Source organism: Bidens hawaiensis, unplaced genomic scaffold (genome assembly GCF_021521415.1).
Source record: "Bidens hawaiensis isolate Kalapana, Puna unplaced genomic scaffold, B.hawaiensis_p1.1 tig00011150_1, whole genome shotgun sequence".
NCBI lineage: Eukaryota > Viridiplantae > Streptophyta > Magnoliopsida > Asterales > Asteraceae > Bidens > Bidens hawaiensis.
In genome coordinates this window covers 388,269-406,215 of record NW_027491862.1, presented here as the reverse complement: position 1 = coordinate 406,215, position 17,947 = coordinate 388,269, and the positions used below count along the sequence as shown (strand labels likewise).

Here is a 17,947-nt window from a genome sequence, read left to right as displayed (position 1 = left end):
TATGTTTTATGTTGAGATAATTTAAAAGTTTAAAGACAAGATTTTAATATGAATGTTTGATGTTTTTATATTCATCGAAAAGTTTTAATTCACTATAATATTTAGAACTGTGTTTATGAGTAAATCCAACACCAAAGTAGGGCACCGGGACCCGGGCCTTACACTCTATGAGTTTGACATCATTCATTTTTTATACAACCATCGGGTTGTATCACGTTATTCATTCGTTAATCATTACTAAGTTTGATTTCATGCCTAATCAAGTGGTTGTTTGTTGTTATGATTATACAATGAACTTGCAATTGAATTTTATACTTTATGCCTAGCTAGTTATCTTTTTAAAACATATGTTTCTTACTAACAATTTTTAGTTGACTCGTTTTCTACATTATTCAGATAATAGGACATGATGATAGGTGTTGGAAATGCAAACTTAGGATGGCCTAGATATCAAAATAAATGAAGATTTTAATTTAGTTTGGTTTACTTATCTGAACACGATTGTTTGATTATTTTTTTTAGACGTATGTAATTTAACTAAATTATATGTAATTTCAATAGTTTATTTTTATTCCTGGTTCATTACGATTCAATTAATCCCGTACCACAGATTCCACACGCTTTAGCAGGGCGTGACAAAAATATTTTCAAAACCAAGCCACTTTTTGTTTTATATTTAATCTTTACACTTTATACTTCTCCTCAAATATATGCAACACATTATTTCATAATCTAAAATTCGGTTTAAAATTTTAAATGTTGGTTTTCACCTCTTAATTATTTAAAACAATGTTTTTTTGCATTTTATCTATGACACTCGTACATTAAAAATAAAATAAACTTAGTCCCCTATGCAATTTGGATGAACTGCCTCCATGCTCTACGACGCTCGGGGCAGTGTCATATCAGCACATTTTCGTTTTGTGTTGGTTTTGCTTATTTTGGCAACCCGATTTCGTGTATCCTCTTTGTAGAACGATTAGAATATGTCGTAGCATCATTCCGGGCATATGTCTTCGAATTCTTGGAGTAGGGAACAAGTTATTAGTTAATTTGTTAACTTGTTTATTTTGGTCTTCTTGTAAGGCCCCGTTACCGGTGCCTTACATTGGGCGTTGGATTTACTCATAAACACAGTTCTAGACATCAGAGTTAAATAAAACTTTCGCGGAATATAAAAACTTTCATTTAACATTACATCATAATTCTTAACTTGTCTTAAACAACCATCTTGTCTTTAAAATTAAAACATAAATGATAATATCAAAACATCATGACAAATCTTCTGATGCCAGCCTCTTCAATCTTGCCATGTGTCCTGCTCAAACCAGCTGTCTCAATCTGTTAACCTGCGTGCATACTAAAAGTCAGCTACGCTGAGTGAGTTCTAATTAATCAAATAACTTACTTTACGTACACATATACGTACCCGAAGGTACGCATGTCATACTTAACCTGTTCAACGTTCTTACATACATGTTCATAACTAACCTTACATTATAAAGAGCGTTTTGCCCTACATACCTCGGATATTATTAGGGTCCGGTACCCTCCATCCTCGGATATTATTATGGTCCGGTCTCCCTTCTTCCTCGGATATTATTAGGGTCCAGTACCCTCTATCCTCGGATATTTTTATGGTCCGGTACCCTTCATCCTCGGATATTATTAGGGTCCGGTCTCCCTTTCTTCCCTACTATCATGCAATACCCTATATATATATATATATATATATATATATATATATCTAATTGTAAGTTTCATACGTACATACATCATTCATCCATCATATACACAATCATATAATCAAACCATCACCTCGTAGTGCATGCAATATCCGAAGATCGTTCACGCACCGACAAGCTTTCATTCACATTTAAGATATACATAAATAACATACAAATCATACATGGCATACACTTACCATTTAAGGTAAGTGTATTAACTATCACATCGAGTGTGCACACAGCCCCGAAAACATAACAAGGAATGGGGCTAGAAACTCACCTGAACTCGGTTACGTTCACCGTTAATGGTTATTCCTTTCTTGAGCTGTGCACGACTAACTGTATAACAATTACACGTATCAATTAACTATCACTACTCATATCGTGTTTCTATTTTAATTATAACCCTCAAAGAGCGGGCAGCGGGGTTTTAGGGGCGCAGCCTCTAGCAGGGTCCAAGAGGCAGGGCCCCTGGCTGGGGTCGAGTTGCCAGGTTAACTTGGAAAAATTTTATTTTCATTAACTGTCTTAACACATTTTCCATTAGGATTTATAATTATTATTTTATTCTCTAACTCATTCGTTATAGCGAATTGCCTCAGATTCGTTATGTAATCTTCCTTAATTCGTTATCCTGATTCGTCATCTTATCATCTGATTCGCCATTCCGATTCGTTATCTGAACATGACTTGATTCGTTATCTTAATCGTAACGAATTGACGAGTAACAAATCACCTGATTTGTTATCTTAGCATAACCTAATTCGTCATATGAATACAGCCTAATTCGTTATCTGACATAACGAATGGGTGAGTAACGAATCACTTGATTCGTTATCTGAACATAAAGAATGGGTGAATAACGAATCACTTGATTCGTTATCTGAACTTAATGAATGGGCATAAGTATCAGTCTTATCCAGATCTTTGACTCAAGGGTCAAAGTCAAAATCGTCAAGAACAACCTACAGTCAACTCGTACCAGATCTGCAATAAACCTTCGTTTCTTAACGAAACAACACGATTTAGGTACCAATGAACTCGTAATACCAGCGCCAGCAAACCCCAATCCATTAATCATCAGAATATTACGTTTTAAAGGGTGCGATTTAACCATATATACATACGGCTCGTTAATCAAACAATTAAACCATCAAATGTTAACGATTTCCAGTAAGGTTTGATGCATCATGTTCGCTTTTACCATTTAAACATAGATCTAAGATTTCTAGATATAAACCGGACCTAAACGAACAAGTTCTTGATATAAACGTAACTTAAACGAGTCGATCCACGAACACGCCCTAGTCTTGATGTTGGTTTGGTTCGTCACAACGATCTAGCACCAACGGGTTCGGGTTTCCACCTTCGGATATTGGCTCGGGTTATAGGATAGTGTTTGCGTGTGTTTTGATGGTGTAGGCTATGGTGTAGAGATGGATAAAAATGGAAAGGATTAGGGTTTAAGGGGTATTTATACTCCCTTAAGCCCATGGAAGGCCCATTCCATCTTTTATTACATCTTCTATAGTCCAAGCCCACCCTCTCATAGTTTGTTATCTAAACTGATACACGACACACTATTAAATAAACGAAACTTATTTTATTAATCTTATCAAAATCAGGATGTTACACTTATAATTCAACTAAACGATTTCAACTTGTTCTTCAAGCTTGTCTAGCCTTTATAAAAACCTTAGCCTTTGTTCATTCGTTACTACTCATCAATTTCACTTGCAATGTCGACTTGGTGCCCTAATTCAAAAGTTCTTCCTCTTTTGACTTTCAAAAATCAACCTTTTCTTATCCTTCGATTCTCCTAGTCCCAATCCAATCCGATCACTGGTAAGTTTATGCAAGTTTTCTGTTCCAAATCATCCATGGATCAAAATACCTCACTCAATTTTATGAACTGAGGGATTTCCGATTAAATTCGTTTTTGGGTTTATGTTAGGTTAAAATTGGGGATTTTATAATTAAACGTTCCGAACTCGTTAAACTTTCTGACTTTTTATGATTTCATCTTAATTCTTATATTTTGGTCATGTCAGAATTGGATTAGATCACATATCAGCATTTAGACCGAACTCGAATCGAACACTCGCTTAAAAGTTGATCCATTTTTATAAAATTAATCCATTTATCTATTGTGTTTTTTGTACATTGATCATATAAATTTATAAATTATAAATATATGATTTAAATCTATCTATTTATTTTTTGGTTAATGTAGTAATTATACATGTGTTAAATTGTAAGGAGAGTATATACAAATAACTTTCAAATATAATATAATTTATCATATTTAGTTTCCTCGGTTTTTTATCAAGGATTGCTTCGGGTTTTTCGTGAAACTTAAATTTGATTGTTACGGCCTTACGGGTTAAAAGATCGATTGGTACAAATTAACTATATTGGCTCAAATTTGTTAAGCGTAAAAAAAGGGTAATTCAAATAATTTTAAAAATTTGAGAATGCAAATAGATTTATCGTCAAACTTGTTACGTGTCAAAGTTTTGATTTGAAAATGTAAAACAAATAAAAGTTAGAATTTTAAATGTGATTGAGTTTCAAATTTATTTTTAATAACATTTTTGGAAATAGTAAAAAGATTCGGGATTTTGCACATTGAGTAATTTTCACATGACTATTAAAATTTAAGAAAGAATGACAATCACTTCTGGCATGCCATCTCCAGGCCTATCAATACTTCTAACTTTTATCAAATTAGAAACATTTGTGTCAACATTGACTTTTTATTGAATAGCGATCAATATGCTGTATGTGAAGTATGTCGTACAAAATTATGCTAAAAGTGAAACAAAACATTCATAAAATTAAACGGGTCAACTCGTTATTTTTTTGTCAATTGGCAAAGTCGAGAAGCCTCTCAAACTTATCAAAAAAAAATTTTCATGGTGTACCTCAAAACTATTATTATATGAGAAGTATTCTCCGAAATTGGTTCATAACCAAATTTCTTCCAATTATACATACATGATACTGAGAATATATTTTCAATAGATGGAGTGTTATTGGGTATGTTTTTGCACGTGCATTATTTTTTTTATTAAGTTCGTTTTTTTTTTTGGAAAAAATCATTTTGTGATATAAATAAAATTGTATGTATAATGATACAAGCATATATGTAATACATTTTCCTACATGCATTATGTATTGCTTTATTTGTAACTTAATTATTTATATCATCCCGTATGTTACACGAGCTCTAATGCTAGTAAAGGTAATATTGCATAGTTATTAGTAATTAAGATATGTTTTATTATTTTTTTTCATTGCTTGTTAAACATTAAGATTGTATTGATGAGAGTAATTAAAACATTGAATATAAAATAATTTTTCACAACAATAATGATAATTTTGCTAGAATTCTTGTTAAATATTAATGTGATTATAATATCAACCCACGCTCTCCTTGATGTTAAATATAATATGGTATGATATAATATGATTTAATATAAATATGACATAATGTAGTTGAAATCATGCGGAAATATGTAATGTAGCATAATATAACATAAATATAGTATAATGTAATGTAATTTAATATAATGTAGTACAATATAGTATGGTATGGTATAACAAAATGTAATGTAATCCAAAATAATATAATATAATATAATATAAAATAATATAATATAATATAATATAATATAATATAATATAATATAATATAATATAATATAATATAGTGTAATGTAATGTAATATAATATAATATAATGTAGTGTAATGTAATATAATATAACATAATATAATGTAGTGTAATGTAATGTAATATAATACAACGAGTGAGGTTATTATACAAAAATTGCTTAACGTACGATAGGTATGCGACTCACGCTCAAAGGCAAAAAACAAAAACGCTCAAAGGCAAAAATACTAAAACGCTCAACCAAAACCTAAAACGCTCAAAAACGGTTTCATGAAGAAAAGTAAAAAATTGATCGATTAACGATCCAAAACTGTTTATTTTGGTGTACTAATGATCAATTGGATATGTATTGACGATTTTGAGGTCTTGTGATGTGATTTCATGGATCAATTTCATGAATATAAGTATTTTTGTACCTAATGTATGTTAAACAATTATTGTATTATATCTTTTCTCATAATATAAAATAATATAATTATACTCTCTAATACAAAGCTACAAGTTTTGTGGGTTTGACTCGAAATCGATCCAGACACATTTGGACTAGACCCCAACCCAAAATTTAATTTTAGGTTTGTACCGTTCCATAAAGTTTCACCCTATCTAAAATTGGAACAAGTCGCTTTAAAAACCTTTGAAAATCCAATTTTTTTACGTGTTAAATAGTAAACACTAACTAGAAATTTCAGGTATTTCAGATAATTTTTAGATACTTCGAAACTCCAAATATCCGAATTTGAAAATTCATAGTTAACTTCCGGTTAAATAAACAATCATTTAAACTTAAAGAGAGGAAACTGAAGTGGAAGTCAATAGTGTAGGTACCATTCATGTAACTAAGCAAAACTGAAGAAGGATAGACGGAGGAAATGGAGGTTGTTGTAGACGCAACTGCAACTGCCTGAACTCAATCACTCAGTCAGGTATAATACAATACAATATAATATTACTTTCATTTCGTTATATTAATTAATATCTAATCTCTGTGTGTGTTTAGAAAGCTATGGGATCTCCGGATGATTCAGGTTACGCATCGTCGAACGAAGAGACGAAATCTCCGCCTCACAAGCCAGATCTGATTCCGCCGTCTGGTATTATTATTATTATTATTGTTATTGTTGATTTGATATTTGACCTAATCGATCTTCTTATTTCGCCGTTAACTTGATGAATCGATAACCTTGTGTTTGTTGAAATTTGTTAGGTTTTGAGGATTTGATGAGATGTAGGTTAATTAGGCTTGATATAAATATATGGAGGTTATTTGAAGGAAGTGTGTGTGCAATTAAGGCATGATTTGTTGATGAAATAAATGTTAGGTTAGGTTCAATTGAAATGATTGCTTCTCAGGTTCTTTTTATGTACAGGTAGTCTTGAGTTTTGGATTTGAGGGTGAGATGTTAGGTTTTGATGATTTGATGAGGTGTAGGTTAATTAGGCTTTATGTTAATGTAGAGGTGTTATTTTGAGAAAGTGTGTGTAATTAAGGCATGATTTGGTGATGAAATTAAATGTCAGGTTAGGTTCAATTGAACTTATTGCTTCTCAGATTCTTTTTATGTATAGGTAGTCTTGTGTTTTGGATTTGAGGATGAGATGTTAGGTTTTGAACTTTTGATGATTTGATGAGATTTAGGTTAATTATGGTTTCTATTAATGTAGAGATGCTATTTGGAGAAAGTGTGTGTAAATAAGACTTGATTTGTTGATGAAGTTAAATGTTAGGTTAGTTTAATACCTTTAATTCAAATGATTGCTTCTCAGATTTGTTTTATGTATAGGGTAGTTTTTGATAGAGTTACTGGATCAATAAGGCCATGATATTCAAAAATTTTATTTATCCGGACAAATATACGGTAACCTGCTTAATTTTTTGTGATTGTAGAGATTTTGAGCTAAATATTGTACATTAAGTTTAGCAGCTAAAGGATACTGGATTCATTGTTCTGTAAATGTAGGGGTGTTATCTGAAGAAAGTGTGTGTAATTAAGGCTTGATTTGTTGATGAAATTAATTGTTAGGTTAGTTTAGTACCTTTAATTTAAGTGATTGCTTCTCGGATTTGTTTTATGTATAGGATAATTTTTGAGTTTATGATTGAATTACTTGATTAATCAGGCCTTGATGTTCATAAATTTAATGTCTCCTGCACACATATACATTCAACCTGATTAATTTTTTGTGTTTGTAGTTGTATATATTTTAATATTTAATATATTTTGAGCTAAACATTATAAATTAAGTCTTACAGATAAAGGATACTGGATTGTTCTATAAATGTGGTGGTGTTATCTGAAGAAAGTGTGTGTAATTAAGGCATGATTTGTTGATGAAAATTAAATGTTAGGTTGGTTTTAATTCAAGTGATTGCTTCTCAGATTTGTTTTTATGTATAGGATAGTTTTTGGTTAAATTACTGGATTAATTTGGCCTTGAGTTTATTTAGTTCATGTCTCCTGCTCAAGTACACAGTCAACCTGATTAATTTTTTGTGATTGTAGTTGTATGTATTTTAATATTTTGTAGATTTTGAGCTAAATGTTATACATTAAGTTTAGCAGCTAAAGGATACTGGATTGTTCTATAAATGTAGAGGTGTTATCTGAAGAAAGTGTGTGTAATTAAGACATGATTTGTTGATGAAAATTAAATGTTAGGTTGGTTTTAATTCAAGTGATTGTTTCTCAGATTTGTTTTTATGTATAGGATAGTTTTTTGTTAAATTACTGGATTAATTTGGCCTTGAGTTTATTTAGTTCATGTCTCCTGCACAAGTACACAGTCAACCTGATTAATTTTTTGTGATTGTAGTTGTATATATTTTAATATTTTATAGATTTTGAGCTAAATGTTATACATTAAGTTTAGCAGCTAAAGGATACTGGATTGTTCTATAAATGTAGAGGTGTTATCTGAAGAAAGTGTGTGTAATTAAGGCATGATTTGTTGATGAACTTAAATGTTAGGTTAGTTTGAAACTTCCAATTCAAATGCTTATCATATTTGTTTATAAGTATAGGATAGTTTTAAGTTTTTGATTGAGTTATTGGATTAATTAGGCCTTGATCATCATAAATTTGATCTCTCTGGCACAAGTACGCAGTTAACCTGCTTAATTCTTGTGCTTGTAGTTGTGTATATTGTAGAGATTTTGAGTTAAATTTTACAATGAATTTAGTGGCTAAAGAATGATTGTTCTATTGTGTTATACCGGTAGTTTAAGCTATTCAGCTAATTATGCAAACCACAAATTGTTTTGACAAACAAAGTCTTAAGCTTTGGTCATCCTGCAAAGTTCTTATATACAAAATTTAAGCAGGTGTATGCTATAATAGTAATATAAGATAGGTTAGGAAGTTAAAAGTTTGGCATTTGACTGTGTTTGTTAAAATTTGTTTTTGAGTTTTGGATTTGAGGAGTGACATGTTAGGTTTTGATGATTTGAAGAGAGGTAGGTTAATTAGGCTTTCTATGAATGTAGAGGTGTTATTTGAAGAAGAAAATGTGTGTAACTAAGTCATGATTTGTTGATGAAAGTAAATGTTAAGTTACTTTTAATTCAAATGATTGTCTCTCAGATTTGTTTTATGTACATGATAGAGTTTTTGATTGAATTGCTGGATGCTCATAAATTTCATGTCTTCTGCACATATACACAGTCAACCTGCTTAATTTTTTGTGATTGTAGTTGTGTACATTCTCTAGATTTTGAGCTAAATATTATACATTAAGTTTAGCTGCTAAAGGATACTGGATTGTATGTTCTATTGTGCAATAGTAGTAATTCAAGCTACTTGGCTAATTATGCAAACCACAGATTGTTTGACAAACAAAGTTTTAAGCTTTGGTCATCTGGCAAAGTTCTTATACACAAAATTTTAGCAGGTATATGCTACAATATTAATATAGCATAGGTTAGGAAGTTGAAAGTTTGGCATTTGATGAATTGGTAACCGTTTTGTTTATTAAAATACACAGTTAACTTGATTAACCTTTTGTGCTTGAGTTGTGTATATATTCTATATATTTTGAGCTAATTGGATACTGGATTGCTCTATTATGTAATACTGGTAGTTCAAGCTACTTGACTTTATACAAAGATACAAACCACAAATTGGTTTAAAAACAAAGTTTGTGCTTTGATCGTCCTGCAAAATCATGATACACTAATTCAGCAGGTGTCTTCTACAATAGTAATATAAGATAGATTTTGAGCTAAAGGATACTTCATACTGGATAATACCAGTAATTTAAGCTATTTGGCTAATCATGCAAACCACAGGCTGTTTGACAAACAAAATTTTAAGCTTTGGTCGTCATGCAAAGTCCCTATACATAAAATTTCAGCAGGTGTACACTACAATAGTAATATAAGATGGGATAGGAAGTTGAAAATTTGGCATTTGTTTTTGGAGAACATAAATTTGATTGAATTCATTACGTAATAAGCATGCAAAAACATCAAATAATAGAAATTGTGGTGCAATTCATGTTTTCTTTTTCTTTCATAAATCTTTGTCTTCATATTCAAGGTGCTTACATAAACATGAGTCATCTTACCTTATTATGGGATCTGTTAGTAATAACATCTAATTTGATGTAGAAGAGACTGCAGAGATCACATATCTGAGGTTTCTTGCATCAAATGCTGAAGCTGGTTCAATCATTGGAAAGGGTGGAACGACAATTTCTGATTTCCAGTCACGATCTAATGCACGAATCCAGCTGTCACGCAATTATGAGTATTTCCCAGGAACATCTGATAGGGTTATTATGGTGTCTGGAACAATTGAAGAGGTTCTCGAGGCTGTTGAACTTATCCTGACTAAGTTGGTTAATGAGGTAAGCCTTGTTGAACACTTGCATCTTGCAACTTGCATTACCAAACTTACAGATTATTGTATATTGTTTGTCAGTTTTATGCTGATGATGGTGAGGAGGCTGAACCAAGATCAAAAGTTAGGCTGATAGTCCTGAGAATGGTTAGCCCATCATCAGCAGCAGCAATCTCGTTCACCTTCTCCACCACCGGATGCGGGAAGGCAGCATACTGGTTCACTGCCTGGTCATAAGCAGCTTCAGTATCCACATCATATAGAGGGAAGTTGGAAGGCGGGATGCCCTTCTCAACAAACCCTAGACCAAGCAGGAAGCCAGCCTTTTCCCCATCCTCATGAGAAGCGTTGAGGGCTGCGCTCATGGCATCGTCATAAGATGTATTCGTGAAGACTCGATGCACAACCTACAAGAAAAAATACAAGTATCAAAACCTTTTCTAAGCACAAAGAAAAGCGTAGAGTTATTATGAAGCTACGCATACCTGCGACAACGCTTCTCGTAGAAGCCATTCCTTGGTAATCAGAGCTTCTTGGAGGGCAGCCTGAGCTAGGTCACGGGCGCGTTCGGCTTCATTCTTGTTAAGGTTGGCAAGCAACACTTCCTTAGCAGCAGCCTCTTCAACGCCCTTCAGCTTACGCTCAGTATGGTCAAGCATACCCCTCTGATCCAAGATCTCTTGAAGCTTCTTGGCGTCTTCCATAGCCAAAGCATCATGAGCCTGCTGAAGCCTCTCTAGTTTGGCTTTAAGCTCCTCATTTTCGGCGCGCAGAGGTTCAGCAACAGCTTCAGCCTTGGTGGCCCTCTCAGTCGCGTCCCGCGCAGTTTCCTTAGCCAACCGAAGTTGTTCGTTAACAGCCTGGGTAGCCTTGGAACGGGCCTCGAGCCGGGCCTGCACTTCAACCTCGAGGGCCTTGAAGGCCTTTTCCTTCTCCGCAGCAATTGCGGAAAGTCTCCTGTTCTCCTCCCGGATAGCCCGCGCCTGAGCCACTTCTTGGATACGCGCAGCCTTTAACTTGTCGTTTTCACGATAAAGCAACTCGACGCGCGGCTGCATCCGGGCAAGGAGAATCCGAAGCTCATTTGTTAGCCTACCCTCCTGGTAGTTAGACATGGCTTCCCCCAACGCGCCACTTGGGGCCACGTGACGCGCCCACTCGACGCAGTCCACAGCCGTCCGAAGGGTTGTTCCCCGGCGGATGTTCCACCGTGGAACATACACCGTGATAAAAATATAAAAAGGCCAAAATAACCCACGCACCTTTAGGGTCGACAACAGGCCGGTAGCCGCCAAACCCATCACCCGAACCTAACGGATAACCATCCAAGAGGTCAAGCAGATGGGAAGGAGGCAGAGATTGGCTAGAAGCCCCAAACATACCTGCTGAACCGGCCGGGGACGAGGTAGTCGCCGGTGCCGAAGGCACGGTTGAAGCCGCAGCGGTAGAAACCATCGGTGGTGAACTCACTGGAGGTGAACTCACAATCGTGGCCGCCGCTGCGGAGGAGCCCGCGGAAACAATCACTGCCGGCTCAGTGAAGGATTCCGTGAAAATCGCACTGACAGCCGGCGGGGATGATGTTACAGTTGGAACAGTTACCTCAACAGGATGAGCAACTGAACCAATACTGCAAACAGGCGTAGCCGCCTGGGTCATCGCCTCGGGTAGGTTGACCAAACCTACCGTCATGGTCCAGAACTACTCCTCCCCGCATCACTTTGGAATGCAGTAGCATCCACGCCTGCATGAAGACGATATTAAAAACAATGGCGGAAAGAATTGCGGGTAAGATTAATTTACACTTACGAGTTTTCTTGAGCTTGAAGGTTCTGACAGGCGGGGACGAACCAGATGGAGCCGGCCTCTTCACGCCGGTCACCGTCGTCGTACTGGGCGGATCGGAGGTGATAGCTGTCTCAACCTCCGGGACAGTTGTCTCACCACCACCAGGGTTCCCCGCCACCTCCTCACTCTCGGTCTCCGAGTCAAACCGGTTCCCCTGATCGGCGGTGGAGGCAACCTTCGCCTTGCCCTTCGCGCCAGCTGCCTTCTTCCTCACGAAGAAAGGACCGTCTGCGGATTCCTCATCAGAAGATGACAAAATTAGAGGAATTCCAGCAGAGGTTTGAGCATTGAGTGGGCGAGGGTTAAAGAGTCCCTTACCTGGCCGCCTGGCGCTCAGAATCTCGTGGCCCGGCGGGTAGACCTCCACGAACCTATACGCCGTTTGCTCCAAGATGGGCAACTCGTTCTCGTCGAGAGCACGAGTACCCAGCCGAGCGGGACCACCGCTCTCACGCGGTTGCAGAAGCGACTGCAAATTGTTCCCCTCTGAAAATAAACAGAAAAGCAGTTAGAAGAAAAACCCTAAATCAGCAAAAAGATATGAAGCATACCGTAAGGGATAGAGTTCAAACCGTATTCGAGGACGATGGGAATCTGTGGCGCCTCTGCCCCAGCATCCTTCCATACCCGGCTCATCCCAAGCATCACCATCCCAGACTCCGCAAAGCGGTAAACCGGAGACTGGATCTGGTAGATCTTGGCGAACCATTCCGCCTCTTGGTAATTGGAGGCGTGAAGGCTAGGGAGCGCCCTCCCGTTCTTAAACGTCATCGCAATGGGGACGACGCGAGCGGAGACATAGAAAAACTCCCGCTTCCAAGAACGAAGACTGTGCTCGGTAGCGCAGATCTTCAAACCCTTGATCCGATTGACCAAGGTATACCAGCCCTGGATGCACCTCCAAGAGTAGAAGGTCATCAGGCGGTCGACGCGGGGCTCAACGCCCAGAATATGGCACACCCATTCAAAATGGCGAACCTTTGCGATCGCCATCGGGTGCACCTCCGTTAGGTGTACACCGTGTCTCTCCAAAACACGGAACACAAACTTCATCAATGGGAACCTGAGATTCCCATAGATGAAGAATGCATCATACACCCCTATCTTGCCCTTGGGGGCATCGTACACCGTCTGGTGAGGCTCAGGAAACTCAGGCTCGAAGGGCTCAAGCATGAACTTCGTGACGATGTACTGATAAACGTCGACGGAAAGAGCACACTGGCACTCCCCAGCAGTACTCTTATCGTCCTTGTCAGACGTCGGGTTCTCGATGTACACGTCGGACTTCTCGGCAATAGCCTTAGGATCACGAATGGAAGACATGTTTCGGAGGATGGAAAGAACGATTTCAGGAGAATGCTCGACAAAAGTTAGAGTATTCGCCGGAAATCGCTTAGAAGATGAAGTGAAACTGTGAATTGAGATGCATCCTCTCCTCCCTTTATATACTCATCGCAATGAATGCGATGAATTTAATGCGGGAGAGACGGAAAAGCGCAGGTGCAATGAAACTATGACACGTGGAATATGCAAGCTGGCAACAACTGTCGACAGGACGCGCGCCGTAAACTTCGCGGCCACGCGCCCGAAAACTCGCGCCCACGCGCCTGAAAAAGCGTATGGAATGACCATATACTGTCAAGTCGCCATAACTTCATGCACGTCCTGAAACTGTCAGAAGAAACCGTCAGACCACGCTGACGTCCCTTCAACAGTTGGACTGTCCTTATCCTTTCACAAACTCTTCGAATTTCAAAAAGATTCAAAAGTAAGCGGGACTTTACCCCCTTACCTTGGCAACCAAGTAACTATAAGAAAGGTGCGGGTACAGTGTCAAGGCAAAACCCTTCACATACTTAGCACCTGCAGGGAATTGAAGCCAAGAATACCTCGGCAACCAAGTAACTATAAGACGGGTGCGGGTACAGTGTCAAGGCAAAACCCTTCACATACTTAGCACCTGCAAGGAATTGACTCCAGGAATACCTTGGAAGTAAAGTAACTATAAGACGAGTGCGGGTACAGTGTCAAGGCAAAACCCTTCACATACTTAGCACTCCGCAGGGAATTGAAACCAAGAAGGATCTTCCGGGCCATGCTTGCGGAAACGGAAACAACATCCCCGCATAGCGGGAACGTTGAGAACTAGATTGTTTGAAGCTCTAAGATGGAATTGGTTGTTTTAACATAATTGATCACTATGTTTAAAACTACCAAAACCTCATGGAGAATCTACACAAGTGGAACTCAACGCTCCTGACTTGCGAAGAGGTTACAGACCTACCCGCATCATACCCAAAGATCAAGCAGAAAAGTCAGGAATTTCTGCACGTGACATTAGGACTTCCGCGGGAAGAATCCCCATGGAAAACCTTAAAACAAAACCCTTTTCAAAACCCCTTGCTTAAGTCCAAAAGTTCACCTCACTTATTAGAAATTCATGAGAAGAACATTGGACTGGGGGGACTTGAAGAGGTAGGTCCCAGCAGAGCCTAGTTGGACCCGCAAGACTCACCTCAAACAGAGACGTCTCCGCAGTCGGACCCGCAAGACTCCTCAGAGGGACGTCTGCGCGGTTGGACCCGCAAGACTCACCTTAGAGGGACGTCTGCGCAAAGACCAACTGGATCCGCAGGACCCACCATGCTCAGAGACGCGACGTCCTTACGCGCAGTACGCAAGCTGCTCTCGCAGGAAACGCCTCCCAATGGTCGACGTACTCCGCCTGTTCCCGCAGCTAGGGATACTAGCCATCAGGGAAGGCAACCCGCACAGCAAGGCAACACGCACAAGGCACTAACTCTCAAATAATTCAGTAATGTCACCTGAAGAAGGAATGAGCAAGCCGGGAACACTCCCGCCCAAAGCCGGGAATACTCCCGCCCAAATGAGCCAGTCCGTACGATACTGGAGGATCTTTTGTACTGTACCTGCCAAGGTATGGACAAAAGATCTGACCAAAGCTACGACAACTCACTGACAACAGTACGACGGGCAGCACGCTCTAGTACTTAAAGTCACTATCAGCCGCTGCCTACCCACCAACCATCAGCATGGCACGTACGTAGCCCACAGTTGGTAGAACAGGAATACTATTCAGCCGGCTGTACCTGCTTGGAAACCTACCTTCGGCTATAAATACTCCAACATCTTGGAACGGTATCATATCTTATGATCTTATATCTCCATATATTATCTGATATCTGCTCTAGTCATTTCTCTTAATATACACTTATATTCAAGAGCAATCTAGTCTGATTCTCACGCCGGAGGGTGGTCACAAGAAGGTACCCCCCCTTCTCAGTGACGAGCTCACGGTGTCTGTTTTGCAGGTCATCAGAAGAACCATCTTTGCCGGAGCTAACCCTCGTGGGAAACATCTATTTAACCCCCAGATTATCCGTAATTTGCCCGGGGTCGATTAGTGTTTCTTCAAGTCCCCAACAGCTCTTGTGGTGGAATCATTGGAAAGGGTGGATCCATGATAAGGTAAGATGCTGCTCACCACATTTGATATGTGTAATGTCATGTATTTTATAAGGTTTTAGTGTTTTACAATTTCAAGTTTCCATCTTTTTGTATTACAGGTCCTTCATTGAAGAATCTGGAGCTAACATTAAAATCTCGGCTCAGGATAACAGTTATGTTGGATTAAATGATAGGTTGGTAACCGTAATTGGTACCCTACAACAGCTGGGACAAGCCATTAATCTGATCCTCTTGAAATTGTCTGAAGATGGCTACTATGTGCAGTCCATTGGCCCCACATTTCCATATGCTGGTATAACTAACTTCATGTTACTTGTATCCTATTTTTATTTTCTTATACTTTTTAAAGGCACTTCTGATTTGTTGTTATAAATTGTTGAGCGCAATCTTAATTATTCCCATTCAACTTTTTCCTTCTTTTAGTTTGATCCATTATACATTTTACTTGAACCCATATCAACTCTAATGGGTCACGTTTGCCACCCCTAGGTTAAAGTTAAACGATCAAACACGAATATGCTCCAATCGTGTTCGTTCGGTTTGTTTAGAAGCCTAGTTCTTTTCCATTTATCTGTTGTGCAGCACCTTACAATGTCCCTAATTATGGACCACCAAAGTTTCAAAACAACCGCTTTCATAACAATAAGGTTATTACATCTCTAATAACTTTGCGTTGTTTCACATTCCTCCAATCATGCATTCATGCTAATCAGGGCTGTAAATGAACCGAACTGAATGAGACCTTGTTTGTGCTCTTTCGTTAAGAATTTACAGGACAAACGAACGATTCATGAGCACACAACCGAACGAATTTCTTCTTCATGTCTGTTCATTAAGGAAATGAATTCGTTTGTGCTTGTTCATTAATTTAATAAATGAACGCAAATGAACAAACAAACGCAAATAAAAACAAACGAACATAAACGGACACAGACAAATATACAGAACACAAACCAAGATAATTACTAGTTTAAAAGTAGGATAATAAAAGTAAAGTATTAAAAATAAAAATAAAGAAGTTTAAATGTTACTGACTTAAAGGTGATTATTATAAACTAAAAATAAAAAAAAATCTTTAATGAACATGAACGAACGTAAACAAATGAAGATAAACAAACGAATGTAAATGAGTGAACGTTTATGAACACATTGACATTACTGAATGTTCACGAATACAATTGAACTATTGAACCTCTCTTCATGTTCGTTCATCTAATTAATCGAACAGTGTTCCTTGTTCGCTGCACGTGTATCAGATGGTCAAACTTTTTAAAAGATGACCTAACAGTTATTTAGAAGCAACCACTTTATCATGTTCATCAGCCTAACTAATTATTTAATCATGTATCTTGAAATTCGTTCATTTGCAGGAAGACGTGAGTAACTCGGTGACTATAGGAGTTGCAGATGAGCATATAGGGCTGGTTGTGGGCCGTGGTGGTCGGAATATCATGGAAATCAGTCAGGTAAGTAGTACTGTAGTAGGGCCAATTGAATTCATCACATGCATTTTTTTCATCTTATTAATTTCTCTCCTTGCAGGTTAGTGGAGGCAGGATCAAGATTTCTGAAAGAGGTGATTTCATACCCGGGACATGTGACAGGTATGCAGTCTTTTCAAATAAATAATTGCATATTATTTGATCAGATAAATTATGCAATTTATATGGTTTTATATTTTTTAGGAAAGTAACAATCACGGGTTCACAAAGAGCGATCCGTGTGGCTGAGGCAATGATAATGCATAAGGTTTCTTCAGCTTCGGCTCCGCATCCGGATGTAGCTCCCGAGGATCTTCCAGTTGAGAATCTGTCGATCAACTAAAAGCGTGATAACTGGTTGTCACATTTCGTCTAGTGTTTTTATTTAATTTTTATAAATCTTTATTATATCATATGTAATGGAGTAGTGAGTGAAGTGGAATTAACATACGAGCGAGCCGTCTTATAAAAATGAGTACACAGGAAGAAACATAGGTTTTTGCAAGAGGTTGTTGTAGAAGGTTTAATGTTATCGAAACTATTTATGTTATGTTATAACTTATAAGTGGATATTCTATGTTCGATAATTGTGTTCGTTACCCTTTCCTTTGAAGTTGAAAAGTTGAATATTATCTGAAGAAGCATACGTCCGTCTGTAGGTGTTTTAGAGGTGATGTTTGGTGGGACGGACAAGGTAACAAAACGATTTCATGGTCTGTTTAATTTTTCCTTTTGTTTCATTTTCTGTTTTTTTTTTCTTTAATTTTATTTATGTTTAATTATATATTTATATTAAAACTCTGATATTCTTAGGTAGAGTTGCACAAACGGGTATTCTTAGGAATCGGAACAGGGTAGAAACTGGTTCTAGGTATAGTCGGGTATTTGACCG

At 37.5% G+C, this 17,947-nt stretch overlaps 1 protein-coding gene across 1 annotated transcript; it reads left to right on the top strand.

Annotated features, from left to right (window-relative positions):
* The first annotated feature begins 6,250 nt into the window (after nt 1–6,250).
* LOC143537170 (protein BTR1-like) lies at nt 6,251–17,537 on the top strand. The gene is made up of 11 exons (XM_077030997.1): nt 6,251–6,325; nt 6,400–6,493; nt 10,009–10,244; nt 10,319–10,372; nt 11,422; nt 15,523–15,574; nt 15,673–15,866; nt 16,157–16,221; nt 16,945–17,040; nt 17,117–17,178; nt 17,260–17,537. The coding sequence occupies exons 2-11, from the start codon at nt 6,406–6,408 to the stop codon at nt 17,396–17,398; spliced, it is 987 nt and encodes a 328-aa protein (XP_076887112.1). The 5' UTR covers nt 6,251–6,325; nt 6,400–6,405; the 3' UTR covers nt 17,399–17,537.
* Nucleotides 17,538–17,947: the final 410 nt, after the last annotated feature.

Coding starts and splice junctions, on each gene's coding strand:
- LOC143537170 (XM_077030997.1), top strand. CDS start 6,406: ATGGGATCTCCGGATGATTCAGGTTACGCATCGTCGAACGAAGAGACG. Junction 15,575..15,672: donor AAGGGTGGATCCATGATAAG/GTAAGATGCTGC, acceptor TTTGTATTACAG/GTCCTTCATTGAAGAATCTG. Junction 17,179..17,259: donor ATACCCGGGACATGTGACAG/GTATGCAGTCTT, acceptor TATATTTTTTAG/GAAAGTAACAATCACGGGTT.